The sequence below is a fragment of the Gopherus evgoodei genome, chromosome 4 (assembly GCF_007399415.2).
Source record: "Gopherus evgoodei ecotype Sinaloan lineage chromosome 4, rGopEvg1_v1.p, whole genome shotgun sequence".
Taxonomy (NCBI): Eukaryota; Metazoa; Chordata; order Testudines; family Testudinidae; genus Gopherus; species Gopherus evgoodei.
The window spans coordinates 7,596,151-7,620,116 of NC_044325.1; the positions used below are offsets into that span (position 1 = coordinate 7,596,151).

At 43.1% G+C, this 23,966-nt stretch overlaps 1 protein-coding gene across 1 annotated transcript in view; it reads right to left on the bottom strand.

The window, feature by feature from the left end:
* L2HGDH (L-2-hydroxyglutarate dehydrogenase) overlaps window positions 1-23,966 on the bottom strand; it is a 27,505-nt gene continuing 3,539 nt past the window's right edge. Inside the window, exons 3-11 of the mRNA XM_030559109.1 lie at window positions 22,024-22,139; window positions 18,486-18,637; window positions 16,880-17,011; window positions 11,627-11,789; window positions 10,809-10,843; window positions 8,822-8,989; window positions 8,178-8,335; window positions 7,913-8,044; window positions 1-2,412 (exon numbers count right to left, since the gene is read on the bottom strand). Coding sequence (XP_030414969.1) covers window positions 2,217-2,412; window positions 7,913-8,044; window positions 8,178-8,335; window positions 8,822-8,989; window positions 10,809-10,843; window positions 11,627-11,789; window positions 16,880-17,011; window positions 18,486-18,637; window positions 22,024-22,139 — 1,252 coding nt within the window. The 3' untranslated portion in view covers window positions 1-2,216. The remainder of the gene's footprint in view (window positions 2,413-7,912; window positions 8,045-8,177; window positions 8,336-8,821; window positions 8,990-10,808; window positions 10,844-11,626; window positions 11,790-16,879; window positions 17,012-18,485; window positions 18,638-22,023; window positions 22,140-23,966) is intronic.

The following is a 23,966-nucleotide window of genomic DNA, read 5'->3' on the forward strand; positions in this document are numbered from 1 at the left end:
TTGGACCAATACAAGCGAACTGGACATTTTATTCACACTTCTTGGACAAAGCTTCACTTATATGCTAACACCACTACTATAGCAATTTACAGAATTTTAAAATGTTTCCTTTAAAAAAAAATTGTTTACAACTCTCAGCAGAAATAAAGACTATTTTACATAATTTGATAAAAGATTCAGAACTAAAAAAGCATCTAATAAGCTTTAGCCCAAACAGTTATTTCACTGAAATTTAATTAAAAGAGAATTCCTTATAAAACGATCAGGCTGTACAGTTAAACTCCCTGACTGAAGAGTCAAAGTGCACGACTGGTTTACTTTTTAACATTCTTTATTCTGTTAATACATGTTATAGAGCCACACCTCACGTAGGAGGAAGTTACTTCACAATCTTCTTGTATTTACTGTTGATAGGTAACACTTGGTGACAGGACCTATTTTAGCTGTGCAGCTATGACTCTTGCTCAACCATACTGCGTTAGTATTTGAAGCATCCGGAATCCCATTCTAGCTTTATTTTAGTTAAAAATAATGTGCATAAAGATTTCTCTTCAAGAGGCTAATTATTTGGGTTTATAAATTGACATATTAAGTTTACTGGGAGTTCTCAAGTACACCAGAGACATAGAATCTGTTTATGTACCTGAATTCCTGTGCTAACACAATGCAATGTACGTATAGAACAGAAATCTAGAAGGTAATCTTAAAAAAAAAAAAAGGGCCAAATTGTCTGGTAGCTAACCACCCTTAATTATCTCCATTTCCCAACATCTCAGGCACACATGCTTTTAAAGTGTACTTTGCAGCATTATGTCCCTGGGGCCATACAATTATCTTTTTTGTAGTAATTATGTTGTACATACTAAGACACTCATAGTTCAGTTAGGAAAGAGGTTGTTTTAAGTCACCAGATTTTAATGAACATTCTCCACATTCCAGGGAACAGTTTCACTTCCAGGCACACTTCTGAAAACATTTTATAGTGTTTGAAGCAGCAAGTGTGAGAGGGAATACAAAGCTCACAAGTGTGTCTTTCAGTGATACCAATCAGTACTCTTGAAGGTCCCCTCCTACCAACAGATGACTGGAAGTGGGAAACTTTCATGACTCACTGCTATTTGGACTCGCAGTGAAAGTAATGTACAAAATGACTCAACTAAAGACAGGTTTCTGTAACTTCCTCCTTTTCACATTGTTTTTACGAAGTAGATTTTCATCCGAATGCTCAATATGCTGCACAAAAGCAAGCTCATTTTGCCTTATCTGTCTGTAATAATTAGTTGCTCTTCACTGACCGCCATGTTTTGTTTTTATAAAAATGGCTTTTATTTATCTCTCTCTGGTCTCTGTAGGCAGACAGTGCTTGTCTAGCTCATCTGGGCTATGAATGACTGTGTGCATATGTAAACCAAGCAAGACATCCAAAGGAAATATAAAACCAATTGTTGGGCTTGTGCCTATCTCAGGTACTCTGCATTATGGGAGAAAGCTCTGAATGTCAAATAATATTTTCAGCAGCTCCCCAATGATGCAATGACAAAGGATTGTTTATGGTACTTCCATATTCCACATTCCTTAAAGGGCGTTCATCAGTTTTTCTCATTTTGTTCATTAGTGGGGAGGTGAATTCTCCAATCTCTTGAAAGAGGGAGGGACCATCACAGCCTCTCCCTGGCCATGATGCCTCAAGGGCCACCTTGCTGCAGCGGAGATGCTGGGAGGTCCTGTTTAAACCAGAGAACATGGGAAATCGGAGTGCGGGCAGCCCATTTGGCAATGACTCTTTCTGTTCCTCCTACAGCCCTCTAGTGACCATAGAGCAGCAGTTAGTGCTAGCACCCAGTGCAGAGAGGCAGCTCTTTGGTGGGGAAGGAGATGTCATTGCCTCTGCAGTTGAAGGTGGCTCTTTTCTCTCTTCCAGCTGGGCACTCACTGATTCCTGTCCCCCCATTAAAACAGTATTTTGGGAGGTGCTCTCCATTCCCCCAGGACATATCTGATCTCACATCTCCTATGTTTAGTAAGTAGAGAAGTAAAGGCTTATGGAGGCAAACAACTGAAATGTCAGTTTTGTATAGTACAGCCTAAACGACAGCGTTCATCTGCCGAACAAGACGACTTCCAATTTATCTTCACTCTGACAAACTGCAGACTTCATTTAGTGCAGTCACACAGCTAACCAAGAGTAGATACAACCAGTGAGGTGCCGATTCATTTCACAAGCCAAATCTTCGCTCCACTTCATCTGCAATCATTTTTGCAATGGCAAGGGAGGAGGTAGCGGCAGGAGATGGGGCATTTCTGACATGAAGAACTCTGCTTCCAATATCGCCAGTGCCTCCATCAAATACAAAGTCATCTACCAAATTTCCATCCTGGTCCAAGGCCTGGGCTCTTACTCCAGATGGACCCCTGCAAAAACAAAGGAAGACATGGTAATTAGAAAGAAAACAGCATGGGCTAATATTATCTAATAAACCACACCAAGTTGTGAGAAATGCTAAACACAATACTGTCAATTCCCTTTAGGGCACTTAAAAGTGAACCAGGACCTAGACATTAACAACGATCAGTTACAAAACATGTCAGTTTATAACATGGTGTGACTTCTGAATCCCTTTGAGATGAGATGGGGATCGCTAGCAGGTCACAGAAACAAGGAAGCAGACCAGCACTCGTCTATTTCATTCTAAACCTGAGAGAGATGTGGTCTAAAAATACAACTACACTATATCTCATCCAAGCCCTGACACTTACTCGCCCCCTGTGATCTGGGCAAGTCAGTTAGCATAAACATCACTAAAATACTTTGGCCATAAATATCCAAATTTTCTCCAATTTTCTCTTGTCAATAAGGGAGACGGATATTAGCTCACAGCCACATTATACTTACCCTACATACATACTGTTGTATAGAGATTTTGTTACTAAAGAATATTTGTACCATTTGGGGCACCATGCCCTTCCTATGGAAAGCCGAAAATCACATGTGACATGGAAAAAATATTCTGCAGCTGTGCAATTTGTGTAGGCTGCAGTCATAGACATCTATTACATGCTGACATCCCAGCAGTGAAATATGACTACGAGGCTGTTACTGTATTTCCCTCTTAGAGGAGCTTCCTGTAGGGCTGTTTGCAGGCAGTGCCGAATGCAGCGGAATACCTGCTTACTGGATTGATCACATCTATTATCGGTATTTGTATGGCCTCCTTTACCACCATATCCAATGTCTCACAATCTTTTCATGTGTTCACCCTCACAGCACTCTGTGGAGCTTCTTTATTTTACAGATGGGGAACTGAGGCCTGGAAAAACTAAGGGCTTGTGAACACAAAGAAGTTTACTGGTATAATTATATTGCTATAACTCTCCATGAGTGCACTGTTATTCTAGAATAAAAGTGCCTTTTCCCAGTTTGGTTTATGTCACTAAATGGGACCCTTAGTCCATAATAAGAGTCAGGGCTGGCTCTACAGTTTTCGCCGCCCCAAGCAGCGCGTTGAATTGCCGCCGCAGACGGCGGGGGCAGTCCGTGTGCTGTTAGGGCGGCAAGTGCGTTTCCGCGGTGGCGGCAATTTGGCGGCAGCTTCTGTGTTTAGCTGAAGCCGCCGCGGACAGCTAAACATAGAAGCTGCCGCCGAATTGCCACCACTGCGGAAATGTGTGAGCTGCCCTAAGGGCACACGACTGCCCCCACCGTCCGCGGCGGCAATTCAGCGCACTGCTTGGGGGCAAAACAACAGAGGTTTCTGCCTCCTGCAGAATGCCGCCCCAAGCACTAGTTTGGAATGCTGGTTCCTGGAGCCGGCCCTGATAAGAATGTCTACACTGGGTGTCATTCTGGTCTGAATACAACAGTATAATTATACTGGTTATGCCAGTAAGTTTCCCCATGTAGAACAAGCCCGAAGTGACTTGCCCTAGTCACACAGTCCGAGCAGGGAACTGAACCGGGTCTCCCAAATCCCAGGGCAGCATCCTAATCATTGCACCACCCTTAGGCTTGCCCTGCAGTTTGCGCACTGGATGCTTATGTGGAAGAATGACTGTAAGCCAGCCTTGTTTGTCTAAAAACCCTTTGAGCAGGGAGAAGGCTACATGGAAGGCTTTCATCTTGAATTTACCCTGATGACTCTCTGCATGCCAGTAATATTAACCATTTACGGATTCCTTGTCTACATATGACAGTTCATCTGGAATAAGGTAGGGTGCAAATTTAAAGATTAGCTATTCCTGATTAACTCCATCTGTGGATGCTCAAACTCCTGAAGAAGAGTCTCTTATTCCAAATTAGCTTAATCCACTGTTATAATCAGCAAAACTATTCCAGAATAATTTGCTTAGACAGCCCTTAGACTGAGAGTGGACCAAGCTTTTCTGTAGCAGCCATTAACGTGGCATACCAACAGGCCGAATCCAGCAGGATGGGATGTCACATATAGTAACAGACAAATTTAAATTTCAGTGATTTGCATATGGCCTTTCTAGACTTCTACAAGCATTAATCTTGTATTGATGCTAATTTTAAAAATGATGATGAAAAGGATTGCAAAATGATTAGGAATGTCAATTGTTTAAGACATTTAAAAGTACTGGGGATATCTGAATATTTGTGGTTCACACAACTTATCCCAGTGATGCAGACATCTGAGCAGTGGATAACATTTAAAAGGTCTCAAAAGCAGTAATGCAAACAGCACTTTGACAGCGAGTGGTTTAATATAGAATCATAGAGTTTAAAGCCAGAAGGAACCCCCAGATTATGTCCTCCTGTAGAACGCAGGCCACCAGCACCCCCCAGCACCTGCACACTAACCCAACAGCTGAAAAAAATGGTTACTCACCTTCTTGTAACTGTTGTTCTTCTAAATGTGCTGTTCACATCCATTACAATTGCACTACGTGCACAGTTGTTGGAAACCTTTTCCCTTAGCAGCTCCCCTCAGGGCAGCCGGGGAGCTCCCTGCAGTGGCGCCTTCGTGGCGCTCAATATATGACCCTGCCAACCTGCCGCCCCCTCAGTGCCTTCTTGATGGCTACTCCGACAGAGGGGTAGGAGGGTAGGTATTGGAATGGAAGTGAACAACAATTCTGCAGTCCTGGCTAATAGCCATTGATGGACCTATCCTCCATGAATTTATCTAGCTCTTTTTTGAATCCTGTTATAGTCTTGGCCTTCAACACCACCTCTGGCAAGAAGTTCCGCAGGTTGACTGTGCGTTGTGTGAAGAAATGCTTCCTTTTGTTTGTTTTAAACCTGCTGCCTATTAATTTCATTTGGTGACCCCTTGTGTTATGAGGATTAAATAACACTTCCTTATTTAGCAGCAAAGTATCCTGTAGCACCTTATAGACTAACAGATGTTTTGGTGCATGAGCTTTCGTGGGTGAATACCCACTTCCTCAGATGCATGTGGTGGAAATTTCCAGGGGCAGGTGTATATATGCAGGGAAGCTAGAGAAAATGAGGTAGTTCAATCAGGGAGGATGAGGCCCTGTTCTAGCAGTTGAGTTGTGAAAACCAAGGGAGGAGAAACTGGTTTTGTAATTGGCTTTCTGCATACCAGTAATGATTTTATAGACCTCTATCATATCTCTATCATATCGCCCCTTAGCTGTCTCTTAGCCAAGCGGTCTTATTAATCTCTCCTCATACGGAAGCTGTTCCATACCCCTAATCATTTTTGTTGCCCTTTTCTGTACCTTTTCCAATGCCGATATATCTTTTTTGAGATTGGGCAATCAGATCTGCACATAGTATTCAAGATGTGGGCGTACCATGGATTTATACAGAGGCAATATGATATTTTCTGTCTTATTATCTATCACTTTCCTAATGGTTCCCGACATTCTGTTCGCTTTTTTGACTGCCGCTGCACATTGAGTGGATGCTTCCAGAGAAGTATCCACAATGACTCCAAGATCTCTTTCTTGAGTGGTAACAGCTAATTTAGACTCTATCATTTTATATGGATAGTTGGGATGATGCTTTCCAATGTGCAATACTTTGCATTTAACAACACTGAATTTCATCTGCCATTTTGTTGCCCAGGCACCCAGTCTCTTCTGTCTCTACTGGAAATGCTTCACCTAATACACACTAGGCTTACATTTGCCTTTTTCACAGCCACATCAGTACTGGTGGTTCATTTGTCATTGTGTGATCAACACACACACCCAGGTCTCTCTCATCCTCTGTTGCTTCTGACCAACGAGCCCCCAGTTTGTAGCAGAAATCCTTAATATTAGATTCCAAGTACATGACCTTCCACTTTGTATTCTTGAATTTTATCCCATTTCTATCATTCCAGTCTTCAAGGTCACCCAGATCTTCCTGAGAAATGTTCCGATCCTCCTTGGTATTGATGGTGCCTCCCAACTTAGTATTATCAGCAAATCTCATTAGCACACTCCTACGTTTTGTGTCAAGGTCATTAATACAAGTATTGAATAAGACTGGTCCTAAAACTGATCACTAAGAAACTTCAATTGTAACCTCCCTCCAGTCTGATCTTTTGCCTTTCATCACAACCTGTTGCTGTTTGGGTTTGGGCTGGAGCCTGGCCTGTGGAACCTGCTCCCCCTGCAGGGTCCCAGAGCCCTGACTCCAGCCAGAGCATCCACATTGCAATTAAACAGCCCTGTAACCGGAGCTCAAGTCAGCTGACACCGGCCAGCCACAGCACGGGTTTTCACAACAAATTTTTTGGTGACCTCAGAGTGATGATGACAGAGAGGGTGGTGAGCCTGGGACCAGAGCCTGGATGGAACCCAAAGCCCCGTGGCTAAAGACTGCCTACCCGCCCTCGGGAAAGTGGGGAATTCATCAGCTGCCTGCACCTCCAGCGTTTGTGTCTCCGGGGGGGGGGGGAGGCAGGGCCAACCCCCCACTGATGGCCCTGGGAGAGGGGCCACTGCCCCCGCCCCCAATCACAGCCCAGGAGTATGTGGCTGCAAAAAAAGCCTTTGGTGGCCGCATTTGAGAAACACTGCACTAGGGTATGTCTACACTGCAGTGTAATCCCAGGCTTAGGGGAACTCAAGTTAAAAGACCGTGGGTTTGTTAACCTAGGGCTTGAGTGTCTACACTCATTTGTAACCCCCAGGAATTACTGAAACTCAGGGCTCTGGCATCTACATTGCATTACGCTGGTCCAAGGCCAGCCACCTATGTCCCAGACTTCCTAGTGCCCTCCCAAAACATGGTTGCTCTCGCTCTTTGTTCGTGGTGCAATGTGGGAAAATTTGACTGTCCAAAGGACAAAGAAAGTTGGCCCATAGAACTGTGTAATACTTTTGGCAGACTTCGAGAGCACAAGTCCAGCGGGGCGGCAGCTACATTGGAAAGCATTAGGGCTTGAATCCTTGACTCAGGCTTGGACCCTGCACCTCTGTGGGGTCCTGGGTCTGAGCCCTGGGTTAGCATGATTTGTGTGTAGATGGGAGGGGGCTAGGCTTGAACCTGAGTCTGAATCCTAGGCTTATGTTGCAGTGTAGCTTACCCTAACATTCTTCCCCTGCCTACCAGAAAATCAGAAGATTGTTACTGGTTTTGTGTCAGAGACAATAACCACTAAAGCTGCTTTACTAGGTGGAAAAGAGCATAAGCCACAAAGAGGAGATTTCCTCTTCCATCTTGCACCTCAGGGTTCTTCCTCTAGGATCCTCTGACCCCTCAAATTTTCCAACCATCCCCCATTTTCATCTTTCCGCAAAAGCCCCACATTACCGCAACATTCTCCCCCATACGGAGGGCAGGCTGTTGTTCCCAGACCCCCATCAATGTTGCTCCCAAGAGAACAGGTTGTTAAAAACCAGAGCAGCGATCCCAAACAAGGTCTCTGCTGTGCAGTGTCCGCAGCACTCCCGCTACTTGAGATCGTAGACTCTACTAACTGAAAATTTTTACCTGAGTATATCACTGATGGTAACTTCAGGGATGAACTTCTGAAGTTGCTTCACCTGTGCACTAAGGAAACATGCTCTGTACATTTCACTCATTCCGTAAGAGACGTTTCTAAACACCAGTTTCCATAAACCACTAGAGAGAGACACAAAACAACATTAGTAGATAGCAGAAAGGCCTCCTGCATACTATGCGCATACTAAACGGTGGACTCCTCCATTCAGCAAAAAACCAACCAAACAAAAAAATACTGAAATGAAGATATTACCTATATACAACTGCATCTATAAAGTCTCTGGCACTGAAGTCATACAATTTATAACCCTCTCGCTTAAAGGCTAGCACTGCATTAGGACCAAGCCAAACACTGCCGTCCATCCTTGGTGTGAAATGAACTCCCAGAAAGGGAAACTGAGGATCAGGAACCTGCAGCGGAAAACGAGAACTGTAACTCCATTCAAAAGACGATTTAGAGACAACAACATAATTGTTTGATCCAATAACATTCTCAGGAATGTGAAAGTCAGTCACTTTCCAGGAGACACAGAAAAAACATTTATGATTTACTGTGGACTTAGAAGTTAGTCAAAAGATAATAATAGAAGAGAAAAAATGTTTATTACAGCCTTTCAAGATTATCCTCACACTTGCCAAGTAATTACTATTCTCACACTGGGCAAGTAATCACTCTGATGGGTGATAATAACTATCATTTGTTCTTTTGTCTTCAGCTATTCTGGTAAAAGTCAAGTGAGTATATTATGTATCGGGGCATCTCTACTGAAAGTCGACTGCCATAATTCTAATTTAAACAATTCAATACTTAATTTTTTTTAAAAAGACTACCCAAAACCGTGAAGTTGTGTCAACAGCACTCAGTTCACATTGTGAAATGCACAGAATAGTACGTACTGGATAAATGTGTCCTTTAACCATATAGCATTTTTCTGGCTTTAACACCAAGTAGTCGCCACGAAAGGGCACAATGCGAGGCTCACGGCTGCATCCACTGATTTCGGACAGGCGGTCTGAGTAAAGACCTGCACAGGTCACGATATGTTGACAGCGGATTTCCTCTCCCTGCCAAAAAACAAACCACACAACTACAAATTCAACAGATGAAGAAAAATTAACCTACAAACCCCCTAAAAATAACAAGCCAGGATCAGAAAGAACAACAATCACACTTTTGAAAGATCAGGTATTTTGCATGCTGGAAGTGGATAACATTTTTGTAGTTTATTTTTATTTAATTCTTCAAAATATTCTTCCTTCCTTCCCCACCCTGAAAGGGAGGGCAGTGCCTCTACATCTGGCTTCCTAAAATGGTAATACAGCAAGTAGTTTACAAAAAGTTGGAAGAATCCTTATAGGAAAAAAAATAACTAATATATCAGTTGTTGGGTTGCCTTCCTCAAGTGCAATGCATGGAACATAGCTGTTTGCCCTCTCAAATAAATGTGCTTGTGTATAATACACAAATACATAAGACCCATCATGCCTAAATCAGAGATTTAGATCCTCCAGGTAAATGAACTTTTCCCCTTGGAATTTCCTTATTTCACTCAAACATCAGGAATACTGGTGCCATTCCAGCATGCAGCTCCCTGACAGGTTTCTGTTGCTGGTTTCTGTTATAGCGGTGGTATATTTAACCAGCCACCGTGTGTTTGATTAAATAAGGCTGTTTTTTTTTAAGGATCTCTTTACGCTCAGAAATCAACTTCGCTCCAGAAACTGTGAGAAGCTACAATTCTGAAACCTACAATTCTAAAGGCAGTGTCAATTCATAGTTTGCATATTCAAGAGCTCTATGTGATTGCATATTCAACACTGTGTAGAGGAAAAGTAATTTGGCATTACTCTGTTTTCAAGTGCTGGGTTTCTTATTCTTATTTACATTAAAACTTCTAACTGTCGCCTTTAAAGTTATTGCGGAGGAAACTCTTTTGGGGGGCGGGGTGGACGGGTTACTATAACGTGAAAGGTTTTTTTGTTTGTTTTTTAACTCATGAAAATGGAAGAGGCACAATTAGAAGCAGCATGAACAGAGCAGCAATAATAATTACAATCCACACACTATTTTATATTCTACTTTATAGCTTTCAAGTTATAAAAAATATTTCCTGGTAATTTTAATTGATTATAGTGGAAGCAGGAGCTGAAGGACAAACCTGAAAAAGAAATTTCTGAACAATCAAGCCTCATAATCAAACTGCACTAAAATATCATCTCAGGCAAAAATCTATAATGAGATAATTGAAGATTAGCACTCCAAATTTTAGCCCCCTGGCATTTACATACAATAAAAGTTAAGTATAAAATTGGTTATCAGCTAGAATTAAAATCTTATGATTATTACTATCGAGAAATGCATTGATAGGGTACCTACTGGAAACTAAGCACGATGCATTAAACTAAAGTATAAGACATTTAAAAATATCAAAGAACAAACTGGATGAAACAAACATCCAGAGAACTAAGGAATCAAACACAAATGGAAACCCAATGAGCTTCCAGGTCAAATAATTCAGAAGCAGTTTCAACAGCTAAAGACAAGTGGGTAAGATAGTGGTTGGAAAGCACAAACAAGCAAGACAAAAGGCCTAAATGATGAAATACAGACCAGTCAACTGAATGAAACGAAGCGTATGCAACACATTTTAATATCATTACTATCTACAATAAAATCTTAACATGATCCTAGCCAGATGTGTACCATGTCAGTTTGCCTTCATAACAGGTATTGTATTATCTAGCACAGCATGTCCAATGTTATCAACGTTTTAGTGTTTTTTGAATTATATGATTAGTTTTTCACAGCCTGCCTGTATCTCCCAAGAAGAAATGCAGCAGATTTTTTCCTATTAATCAATTCAATATTAGGCTTAATTCTTACCTTAGAGTTTCTAACAACAACTGGATATTTCATTCCTGCAAGAGTATTAGATATAAAAAGGTTAATCGAATCCATGCTAGAAAAAGAAAACAGATAGTACAGCCAACTTTTCAGGATTGGAGTCCAACCGGGGAACCTCAGACTATGCAGCAAGCATTGTTCTGATGGGATTCATATATATAAGCCTAACCGTTTTCTGTTTCCTTCATATATTGTATTACCCCTTTTCCACATTCTCAGATCTGTATCTGAAGTAGACCCAATTTGCTCTTCAAGACAGAAGCAAAGAGCACTGTTATAAGCATGTGCACCCAATATTCAGCTGCCAGAAACTAGCCTGAGAGAATAACTTGTTTCACCTAAGAGAGAGTCCTATTTTACTGGATATTTTTTCTATATGCACTTGAAAATTATAAGTTTAAGAGAGGTAGCCGTGTTAGTCTGTACCAGAAAAAACAACGAGGAGTCTTTGTGGCACCTTAGAGACTAACAAATTTATTTATTAAATTTATTTGTTAGTCTCTAAGGTGCCACAAAGACTCCTCGTTGTTTTTGTTGAAAATTATAACTTCTCTTCTTAAAAGTAATCTGCCCTGGAAAAAAAGTGGGCTTGTTCAATTTGATGAAATATCCCAGCTGACATGGTATATTTAGCCCAAAGACAAAACTACTACTGAAAAGAGAGCTTCAAAAATATGTGCAAAAAAAGTAGCTACAGCACTTTCAAGTACTTTTAGTTGCAATAAAGGCCTCAGGGCAAAATTTGTTATGAACACAGATCACAGTGTTACAAGAAAGAGAGAAGAGGCAGTGCTTACCGTCTTCACTTTCTGAAGGACTTTCTTTAGCCATCTCCAGGTTTGTTACTTCAAAATCAGTCAAGACTGCACCACCCACTTCCTGGAAATCTTCTGCATAGGACAGGGCCACTTGTCTATAATTCACAATGCCAGTGTATGGGGAATCAAGGGCCATCACACCCTAAAATGGTATTGGATGAATTACAGGAAAAAAATAGTTTGGTGGGTAATTAAGATGTGTGCCTCTGAATGGCTCTCAGTTATAAATCAAGTTATATAACCCTTGCTTCCAGGGTGGTATAATCCTGTACCACAGACAGTGCAATATAATGTGCATATGGCCACACTGGGCATTCTCCCTAAAGTGTAGTTGTTTCTAGTGCTTCCTGTCACTGAAAGCCAATTACATTACCTCTGCTGTAAGTTACTCCCTGAACTGGATGTCAGAAATATTAGTTTGTTCCCAAAACTGGACTTTCCTATGCCAGAGAATAACTAGCACCTAGAAAAACTATCATGAGCCCAAGAAAGGTGGGTGAAATTCTCATGTGTCACACTGGCACATAGTTATCTTTGCATCAAAGGGACTCAGTTTCCTGTTTGATTGATTTCTTTCAGTGCACTGGTAAGGAACACAGCCATGCCTTAGCTCTCCATCTGGAAAATGGGGATAATAGCATTTCCCTACCTCACAGAGCTGTTGGGATACATATATTAAAGACTGTGAAGTGCTCAGCAACCTTAGATAGATAAACAGAATAAGATTCAAACCCGTAATGCAGTTTTAAGTTTCCTTTTGATTAATTTTGTTCATATATACAGATACACAGAGCAATGCACTCTTTATAATTAATATATTCTGCCAGTTCTCTTCTGTTCAGGATGTTGGGAATCAACTCAGGATAATGGGAATCAACACAGGATACCAACACAGGAATCAGACCACTTGATATTAGTCATTTGCAGAGCTAAATGCTTAGCCAGATTATTAATGCACACATATATTTCTATATATTTTACACAATAGCCACAAAAGCTAAATTTAGGTAATACTAAGAGCCCCTTTTGGACAGGTTTTTGTCTGTGTCTTTTTACCACATAAATCTAGATGACGACAGTAACTTCTAAGCAATCACCCACACAAACCACTTCAACAGCAGAAAACTGTCAGATGAAATGATACAGAGATGTTTCCCTCCCAATTTTTCTTTCAACAAAAGAAACAGTAATAAAAAGTCTTGAAACTAACAGGCTGACCACATTTCTGATCTCCTCCTACAGTAAAGAAATACATGCGAGAGCAAAGTGTTATGTAACAATTCTAGCACAAAACCTGACTACATTCAAACTGGTTTGAATCAGAACTGTGTGCGTCCAGCTGAATAGAGATTGGCACTTGCTACACAGCTTCACTAATACTGCACATGATTAAGGCCCTACTTGAATTGTGGGATGACTGTCAAATCACTGCAGCTGAGTTCTGGACAAGACATGGAAAATCACGGAAAAGTAATAATGGACCCTTATTATTTGTGGTGATTTGGAAAAGCTGACAGCAGGAGTCCGGGGCTGACAGTGGGAGCCTCTGTTGTCAGTCCCGGGGCAGCTGGCACTCCCGCTGTCAAAATTACGATGGAAGCTAAATAGTGCGGGATCTGCAACATCGCAAATTAAGTAGGGCTTTAAACAGGACTATTATACAGAGAAAAGATCCTCTCAACAAAAATTCACAAACAGGAGCTCTGAACTGGGGAGAGGAAAGCCTAACTACTGATTGGTAACCATTCCCACTCCATGGGGAAAGCTTTCTAATGGCCAACTATCCAACCCTGGGTACATCAATATTACAGAAGAGTCTATTTTGGCTCAAGTCACTATTTGAGACTCACTGTTTTAGGCTGTAGGTGTGTGACACAGGGATTGCTTGGTGTCAACTGGCAGAGGGTACGGGGGATGCACAGGGAGGTACCAGGATCCCCATAGCCAGATACATGCATATTAGTTCTCCAAAGGGTGGCATGTAAGGTCTCTAATGAGAGCCAGTAGCTCACTGGCCATTATAATCATTTTGAAATGTATGGTATGGATAATATTTAAGGAGTTAGGTAACTATACTGGAAATTACATTCCCCACCCCACAGAATAACTGATTCTGATGGGGAGGCGAAAGAAAGCTGCGGGAGGGGTCATGCATCAATTAGATCTTTCATCCACCAGGGGCTGCTGTGGCACTAAAGGACAGCTGGCTTACAGGCCTGAGCCACCACACTCAGAGAGGGAGGAGGAGAGGCTGCCTTCCTCAGTGGCCCTGCCTAAGGGGCCAGGTGAGGAGGCAAAGGATATGAGGGGGACAGAGAGAATGGGACACACAAGGCTGCTGGGGGGGGGGGTCACACAAACTGGAGTTCAGAAGGGCTGGCAAGGGGAATAGACTGGGGCCAGGGCACAGGAGCTATTGGGTGAAAACAGTGAAGGAGGGGGTGCAGGGCCACACGGGGATGGGATGTGTGCAGGAATACACATGGACGGGCAGCTATGCCTGGCTGAATGGGGACCACAATGATGCAGGGCCACACGGGGAGAGGAAGAGTGGGGGTATATGGGGACATATGCAGATATTTCTGGCTGAATGGGGAGTGAGGGAGCAGGAACTCCCGGGGACAGGGGCAGATGTGCCTGACTGAATGAAAGAGGCTAGGGATCTGCCAGGGTCTGCATGGATGAGGGTCTCCAACTCCTTAACAATCCCTGCCCCCCAAAAAACCTGTTCCATACTTCTCCAACATCCCTTCAAGTTCACTCCCAGGCTCCTTCCCAGCAATTACTTCCCTCTCGCTCAGCTCCCCTGTTACCCCTAACTCCCCCAAGCCTTTGCATTGCTTCTGAGGGGTGTGGGAAACATGGTTCTGTCTTGTAGGTTAAAAGAATTATTACTCAAGGTTCTGTATTAATATGTCTAGTAAGGAATCTATTTGTCGAAAAAAAATTCCTGAATCTTTATTGTTGTCTGTATTGTTACAGCAGCAAAGAATCCTGTGGCACCTTATAGACTAACAGACGTTTTGGAGCATGAGCTTTCGTGGGTGAATACCCACTTCTTCAGATGCAGAATACCCACTTCTCCAGACTAACACGGCTACCCCTCTGATACTGTATTGTTACAGACATACTTACTGACAGTTATTTTGAAATAAATGACCAAAATAATTGAAACCAGTGTGATGACATTGTTATTCTGACAAATAAAATATGCAGAAATTTAAAATATCGCATGCAGAATTTTTAATTTTTTGGCATAGAATTCCCCCAGGAGCTGAGGCAGGCAACATGCTTTGGACAGATTCCTTTCACGTAGGGGGAACTGACATCGTGTTTGACCCTATATGTATTGTCTGCTTCACAACAGAGGCTTATTTGCATACTGAGCCCAAGGTAATTAAGATTGTGAAAAAACAGAGACTGCAAAATCTACAGGAAGGTGTCCAGTTTATGAATAAAGATCAAGGCACTGTGTTGATATAGCTGGGGTTGCAAAGAGACACCCAGGATTCTTCACCTAGGAAACAAGCTGACAGTGTGTTTGCCTTCTGAATGGAGGGTCACAGGCAACCTGGCTGTAAAATGCTGCAGGGATCTTTGGGTGAACAAGACTTAGACATGAGAGCACCTTGTTAAATAAGTGTAAACTCTAGAATGCAGATTATGATTTTATTTTACATGTAATCATTTGTTTCCAATAATTATACTTGCTATCATTTGAACCTCTACCCTTTGTTAAAATAAACCTTTTCTTGTTTTCACTACAGCCATATCTAAATGCTCTGTATTAATTGGAGCTATGATCTAAGGTAAAACTGGTAAACTGGGGTATATTGCCTCCTTGGGAGCAGTGAATATTAGGACTGTCCAGTGGAGCAGGGGCTGGAGACTACCGAGGCATGCTCAGAGGTTATAGTGTGCCCATCGCTAACCTGGAAAGCAGGGCCTGTGGATGCCTAGAGGGGAGTGCTTGTATTCCCCATGGCCGGTGGAGCCTTGAGCTGATCCACAGCAGGCACGGACAAGGTATCCTCCTGCTAAGGACAAGTGGTAGTGAGGTGCCTCACAATCCTGGGTAACCCCGAGAAGCATCACGAGGTGAAATACTACTTGCTTTCTGTAATGTAAAGGTATTGTCTGGTGTGACAGAACAGGTCTATCACTTGCAATTAAAACAGCAGCAAGTCCATATCATCCCTCAAAATATAGTTGGGAAAGAAAGCAGCCTACCAGGTAAGCACCCTAACTTTTTTCATCTCTCGCTAGTGGTTTTGGTTTTTTATTGCCCTCTCTCCTCCTTGCTTGGGAGATGTGTTTGGAGTCACCAAAGGTAGATCAGAAAGTCCAGGTTTCCCCACAGGAACAATATGGACCATCAGTTTGGAGCAGCTGGGAGGCACCACGTTGGCAGGACAAATAGAGAGATGTGTTTATATCAGTGATAGGCTGTGTGGAAACAGATTGTTCAAACTAGAACCCCGGAAATAACTTTCTCAACAGGGATCTAGCCCCTTCAATTCTGTGTCTTTCTTTAGGTGACATTTGATCTCTGGACTGAAGAAGGCTCCTGGGGAAAGGTTTTGATTCTTTTACCCAAGGAAGAAGGAAATATTATGAGTCAGGATAAGAATAGGGATCACAGGAACTGGTATAGAAGGTGGTGGGAGAAGTCAGGTTCCCTTCTCCACTCCAGTCAAATCCATCTATCTTAGGGGTTTATACTGCCACCCATCAACACAATATCTGAGAGCCTTCACAGAAAATCAATAGCCATAGCAAAGTCCCAAGAAGACTTCATGGCATTTCTGGCACTTTTCCCTTTTGGGGGCAAAAACTCTACTTAGAGAGGGGCTTGGGGGGGGCAGGAGTTTGTAGGGGTTTTTGGGGGGCAAGAAGGTGTCAATGGTGGAGGTTTCAAGGAGGAAGGTTTTGCAGCATCTCCTAAAATTGGGCTAGGAGAACATTGCCTAAAAACATGGCTAGTATCATTTCTTTAAAGAGGTATACATACGCAGGGTTGGTTTTGTGCTAAATATTTCTGTACTATAAATGAATTCCTTTTTGCTGGCAGTTTTTATACCACTGGGATTTCAGGCATTCCTTTGAACACATCACCCACTGAGACTGTCACGGGGGGGCAGCGTCATCTAGGGTTTACGTTAAAAAGAACGTAACAGATCACTTAGATAAACTAATGCTTTTCATTCCAGTTAAGAATAATTAGCAACTTACCCTGCAAAAGGGCTCCTTTGCTTGTATTTCTTTGGCACTTATCAGTTTCAGATCTCTGACACTGTTCAGCAGCCCTCTCTCATACAGTGCTTTGAGTCTTGGAATTTCTTCTTGTTCAACAGCTACTATTAGCTTCAGAAAGGGTGATAGAGTTCATGAGAGACATCAACATGGTGATAAAGGCATTTGCAGTGTGAGACGAGCTGGGACTGTTCTTACTGTGGTCTGTGAATGCTGAGGGAGGGCGAGGGTGTTGGCCTGGGAGGACGATCTGCATTGGGGGAGGAGAGACTGGCCTGAGGGAGGAAACCTAAGCATGTAATGTGAGAACCCAGGAAGGGGTTAGAGGCCAGGTGACACCTCTGCCCGGGAAGCTGAACAAAGGCTGGAGAGTGAGGAGTTTCAGGAGGTGGCTGGGGAATGGAGGGAAGCACAGACCCCCTAAGGGGGCTTCTGATGCTCCTGGGACCCCAAGATGGACCTAACTGGGGAGGATCCTGTTGTCTGTGCCTGCAGAACCTGTTTTGGACTGTGTTCCTGTTCTCTAAATAAACCTTGTTTTACTGGCTGGCTGAGAGTCATGGTGAATCGCAGGAAGACGAGGGCGCAGGGCCCCGACTCCTCCACACTCCATGACACAGTGCATGAAAATGCAAAGGAAAAGCTACCGCTGAGCGCATTAATGAACACAACACATACCAATACTCAGGCTTTGTCAGCACTAGCACTTTTGTCAGTAAAACTTTTGTCCATCAGGGGCGTGAAAAAAAAATCCCTGCCTGACATAAGTTTCACTGACATAAGTGCTGGTGTGGACAGTGCTATGTCACTGGGACATGCTCTCCCGACGAGATAGCTACTGCCACTCATTGCGGGGCAGGGTGTGTGTTTATATTACGCCAGTTGGAGAGCTCTCTCCCTTCAGCATAGAGTGATGACACTGTGCCGCTGTAAGGTCTGTCGTGTAGACATAGCCCCAGAGAGCACTGCCGCACTTAAGGAAGTGTGAAAAGAGGTCTTTAGAAACAATTTAACTGACCCTCTATGGAAGACATTTGCAACTAGTGCCATAACGCCAAAGCTTAGAGTATGAAGGAGGCAGGGGGACATGGTTTTAAATCCTGTTGGGACGCTTTTAAAAATAACATTTAACTTAACCAAACAGCAAGAGCAGCAAAGAATCCTGTGGCACCTTATAGACTAACAGACGTTTTGGAGCATGAGCTTTCGTGGGTGAATACCCACTTCCTCAGATGCATGCCAGCAGCAAGAGAGTTTGAGATGGATATGAAGGGAAAGGAAGAAAGACACACAGTGGGGTGTGCTAATATGGAGTCTAAACTGCAGACGTCGTCACCTCACCTCAGCAGACCATGGCCTTGCAATGTATGGGCCCAAGGGAGGAATTAATGTGAGTTCCTGCAAAAAGATGGCAAGAGCACACTCACTTTGCAGGATTTAACCGTGTCCGTGTACACTTATGTTCACACCAAAATATTCCCTTGGTGAAATTACCACAACAGAGTGTGTGGTAGTGTTACATTGTATACATCATACAGTCACAGTTTCCAAAGTCAGAGAGAGAGAGATGTGGGAGCTACTGTACCTTGCCACACTGTTTGTATGGAATTCCCTTTCGGTCACAGTATTCATAGCAGAGGGCAGCACCCTGCACGCACAATTTAGCTTTCAGAGATCCAGGTGTGTAGTAAATTCCACTATGAATAACACCACTGTTATGTCCACTCTGATGGCATGCTAAATAAAGAGAGAAGTTACGCTATTAAAATACATGTTCCACATATCTTACATTCATACACTACCTTAATTCTTTCAGTCATCAGAAAAATGATCAATTTAAGGCTGTGCCCTAGTTAGATTCTACAGTAATAAGATGCAATAACATTCCACTCCAGGAGATTCCTCTTTTCATTCTCCTTCAAGCTGTTTAGAGTGGCTGTGTGGGACACAGTCACTGAGAGGGGCTGCAGGGAGCAGTCAATCAGGGCCCAGTGGGCTCATACACAAGGAGCTGAAAGGGCTGGATAGATAAGTCTGTTTGCAGGGTCCAGAGGAGCAAGAGGTGCTCCTGGTTGGCTGCAGGGGCTGCAAGGGCTAAGGCAGGTAGTTGCTGGCAGGAAACCGGGGAAGCAAGGGACTAGCTTCTGGCTGGCTATCAAGACTCAATTAAGATAGGCTATGGAGAAATGGCCCAGGGAATTGCAGTTAGTTAGAGACGTGGCACGTAGCTGTTACTTAAAGGGTCCCTGGGCTGGGACCTGGAATAGTGGGTGGGCTTGGGTGCCCGCATCCCCCAACAGCTAGTGAAGAAGTGTTTGTGCCTTGAGAGAAGGGAGTGTAGGCAGGCCCAGGGAAGGGACTGTACATGGAACTGTTACTCCCAAGGAAGGGGGCTGAACTGAGCCTCAGCCAGCTGGACAGTCGGGCTCAGAGGACTAAAGAGCAGGCAAAGAGCCTCCAGCAAGGAAGCCCCAGGGGTGCTGTGCCATCCCATCCCAGAGCAGGAACCGTCACACGTCAGCTGACCAACTAGGGCACTGAGATAGGCCCTGTTGGTCAGACTGAAGACTGGAGCCCGGGGAGGGCTACAGAGACATTGCCAATGGAGGGCTACCATGATAGGCTCTGTTGGACTGTGAAAGGATTGAGCCCAGGGAGGGCTACAGGACATTACTGAGGGCTTTGAGATACGCCTGTTTGGACAGGGTACTGTAGAAAGGGGTTGTTTTGTTTGTTTGCATAGATTGTGGCTGACTTGGCTGAAGGGCTGAGTCACCAAAGACCCTCCTGACAAGCGCAGTGGTAGATAGGGGGCACTGTGAGCCAAGAAATTGAGAAAACTGCAGGCACCCACACACTCAACCAGGGGCACTCACGAGAGGTGGGTGCCACCCCTTACATGCCACAATTGTGTAAACATCAGACCAGACTTTCTAAATGTTAACACTAACTCTTAAAATAAATGATCCTAAAAAGCCTCACTGTACTCCACTGCCAGTACGATCCTGAATATCTCACATACCGGCAGCCCTGCTTGTCTCTGCAAAAGGCTTTCAAGCATTTGTGAACCAGGCCTGACTATTACTTCTTCTCTCTTGGGAAGTGAAATGGAGGAGAGAGAGGCGTGTTCCAAGAGTACTTTTATTGACCAAATTTAATTTTTTATTCAAAAAAGGTTACACAATCTCCTCCTTAAAATGTTGGTGCCTGAATCTTATGCCCATTCACTTACCCACACAACTGAAAGCGTCCTCTCTTCAGATTCATGGTAAGACAAGGGCATTAAATACTTTAATATATAAATGGCCTATCAGCTGAGGTGTCTATTTAATGCATTCAGCTGTTTAAGCATTATCCACACACATTAGGTCACACTATTCTAAGTCAGCAGTTTGATTTACCCTCTTGGGATTCCTCAGGCCCTATGCTCCGTGTTTGGGGATTCTGCATAAGCACTTAGTGGCAGGAGATTGATCATTAGCAATGCAGCTGTATTTGCAAGTTCTTCTTACTTAGCTGAAGAACAAACAGCAAAACAAGGGTGCTTAGTCTTTCTTGTTTCAAAGTCTGGATAGAAAACAGGCCTTGCTGTGTCGCAGGATTCCAAGTGTTCCTATTTACCAGCTGTGGTGTAAACAGGCACAAGTCCCATTGGCATCACTAACCAAACCCTGCAGATAATCACTGGAATAATTATTTTTGCTCTGATCTTCAAAGAGAGATGACTTACGTTAAGAACCAGGAAACGTGAAAATTACTAGAGAGTTATCAGCCCCAGCTGTTTGACGAGGTGCCATAGGCAGGGCTGCACAATTGTCATGGCATTTTTTAAACTAAAAAAATAATTTCCCATGATTTTTTATTAAAAATGCCATGATGAAGAGAGGAGTCCCGGGAGTGGGAAGGTGGTTGAGAGTGAGCCTGTCCTGCATTCACCTGTGGGACAGAGGGGCCTGAGTGGTACAACAACACAGGATGCCAGGTTGCAATGCCACTCACTCAAATTTGGCCCGCCTGGCCCCCCATTGTGATGGCAGGGCAGCTGGGCCAAACATGAGTGGTGTTGCGATCCAATGCGCCAGGTCAAAATTCCTGAGCCCAACCTTGTAGGATAGGGGTCAAAGAAGCTGCCACTGCAGGGTGAGTTTATTAAAATCACAGACACAAACACAAGTCACGGACAAATGGGAAACTCACGGTATCCATTACATTTTTCCCACCGTGACAAACCGCCAGACCTAGCCATAGGCCTTCCTAGACTGATGATTTTCCAGTCATCATGATAGATGTAGTGGGACATCACACGGGTCAGCTCCACAAATACAAACTTTGCCTTTTGCATCAATTCAGCTGCACTGATGTCATTTACTCCTTCACATAACACAAGAATTAGGCAGCAGGTTTAAAACAAACAAAAGGACGTACTTCTTGACACAACCCACAACCTATAGAACTTGTTGCCAGAGTATATCATGAAGGCCAAAAGCATAACTGGGTTAAAAGAAGAATTAGCTAAGTTCATGGAGAACAGGTTCATCAATGGCTACCAGCAAAGATGGTCAGGGATGCAACCGTATGCTCAAGTGTCCCTAAATCTCTAACTGCTGGAAGCGGAGACTGGATGACAGGGGATGGATCACTCAGAATTGCCCTGTTCTGTTCCTTCCCTCTGAATCATCTGGCGCTGGCCGCTGTGAGCAGACAGGATACTGGGATAGATGGACAATCTGTCTGACCCAGCATGGTCATTCTTATGTTCTCCTGACTAGTTGGGGGCAAATCCCCAGTCAAGACAAGGCCACTCATCCAAGGGAGCTATTATGCTCTTCCTCCCTATGTTTGCATAGTCCCTTGACAGGGCTGCACCGCAAAATTATTCCAGAGGGGAACCCTTCATTCATTTCAGATAGATGGGCAGATAGAGACGGTTTCCTCCTCATTAAAGGAGCCTCCCATGTTTTTTTCTTCTCAATTCAATGCCCTTAAAATTGCTATTTTAGTGTGTATATGTTTTTAATTAAAATATCTTACAGACTGACACCAGGAAACCAGAAATAAGCAAGGGAAGAAAACGCAAACATCTTTGTCACTCTCTGATACAGTAGATATCATGGATATCGTACCTAAGTCCTTCTCCTTTTCCAGCACACTGAACGTGAGCGATGGGTGTCGCAGAATGAGCTCTCTGGCAGATGCAAGCCCCACAATTCCACCACCAACCACCACCACATCAAAAGTGCTATTTAGAAAAAAAAAAAAAAAAGAAGGGTCATATCAGAGCTCACTAGCAACATGCTTCACATTTACATGGAAAGAAGCTTCATTTTAGCAAATGAAAGTTGGACCCCTTTACAAACGTCTTCTTGAAGACCCACTTCTTCTGAAATGCATACAAGAAGCCAGCTGACTATGTCATCCGCTGATTTACCTTTGAATGACCTGCTCGTTTATGCTGAGGAAAGGTGCGGAAGGTTGGGAGCAAAGAGGGGTGTGTTTTAAAAAAAAAAAGCACACCTGGAAGTAAAGCTGGAAATTGCTGTGTGAGGAAGACTAGGCAGTTGAAAGGAGACAGAATATGCAAAGAAAATGTACAGTTCAGTGGTAAAAAAAGATTAAAATCTGTAACTAACAAGGTATATGTCTATATTCACCCTGATCACAATACCTGTGTCTCATTTTGCCCAAGCTTCATCTGTCTTCCTGTTTTAGATTTTATGTTCTCCAAGGCAGGGCCTGGAGTTGGAAAAGCACCTAGCACATTTTGAGTGCTAGCACAATAACTAATAATGCTAAGAATACAGTAGATTGTCAAACTGTTTGCTCCTCCCTATTTTGATAGGTGCAATTTTCCCTTTGATGACCTGGAATCAGCAAGGCCAAGGTTCCAACTTGACAGCCTCAAGTCATTCTTCATGAGCATTTATGACATCCAGATTCTCTGTGCAAGTCCATAAAATAGCTACCATTTAGCCAGGCAGGAACTTTAGAGCAGACTCACGGAAGACGCCACAACCACAGATCTTACTCCAATCTGAGATCATATTGTCTCATTGTTTCTTTGTACCCCCCGTCTGTGTGTACCCACCTGTGGTCTCATCTTATACTAAGATTGTAAGATCTTCAGGACAAGGACTGTCTTTTTGTTCAGTGTTTGTATAGTGCCTCGCTCACAGGATCCCTAAACATTGTACTAGGACGCCAAGGTACTACGATAATACACATAATAAATAATAATAATTTTAGGACTGTTTGCCCATGTTAAGAATGTTCATTATGAACTCAATTAACAGAGTTACTCTACTCTGACTCACGACTCTCCTGGACTCTTTCATAATTCTCTCAGACAGCAGAATACAGTATAACCATTTCTTAAATTACATACACAGTATATGCACTACAAGTAGTAAATTCTTCAGAGGAAAGAAATGTCCTGATCAAATTTTTTTTAGAGTTTTCAGTGTTGATAAATGCAAAGTGATACACATTGGAAAACATAATCACAACTATACATATAAAACAATGGGGTCTAAATTAGCTGTTGCCACTCAAGAAAAAGATCTTGGAGTCATTGTGGATAGTTCTCTGCAAACACCCACTCAATGTGCAGCAGCAGTTAAAAAAGCAAACAGAATGTTGGGCATCATTAAGAAAGGGATAGATATTATATTTTCTGTCTTCTTATTGCCTCTATATAAATCCACATCTTGAATATTGCATGCAGATGTGGTGGCTCCATCTCAAAAAAGATATATTGGCATTGGAAAAGGTTCAGAAAAGGGCAACAAAAATGATTAGGCGTATGGAACAGCTTCCGTATGAGGACAGATTAATAAAACGGGGACTTTTCAGCTGGGAAAAGAGACAACAAAGGGGCGATATGATAGAGGTTTATAAAATCATGACGGGAGTGGAGAAAGTAAATAAGGACGTGTTATTTACTCCTTCTCATAACACAAGAACTAGGGGTCACCAAGTGAAATTAATAGGCAGCAGGTTTAACACAAACAAAAGGAAGTATTTTTTCACACAACGCACAGTAAGCCTGTGGAACTCTTTGCCAGAGGAT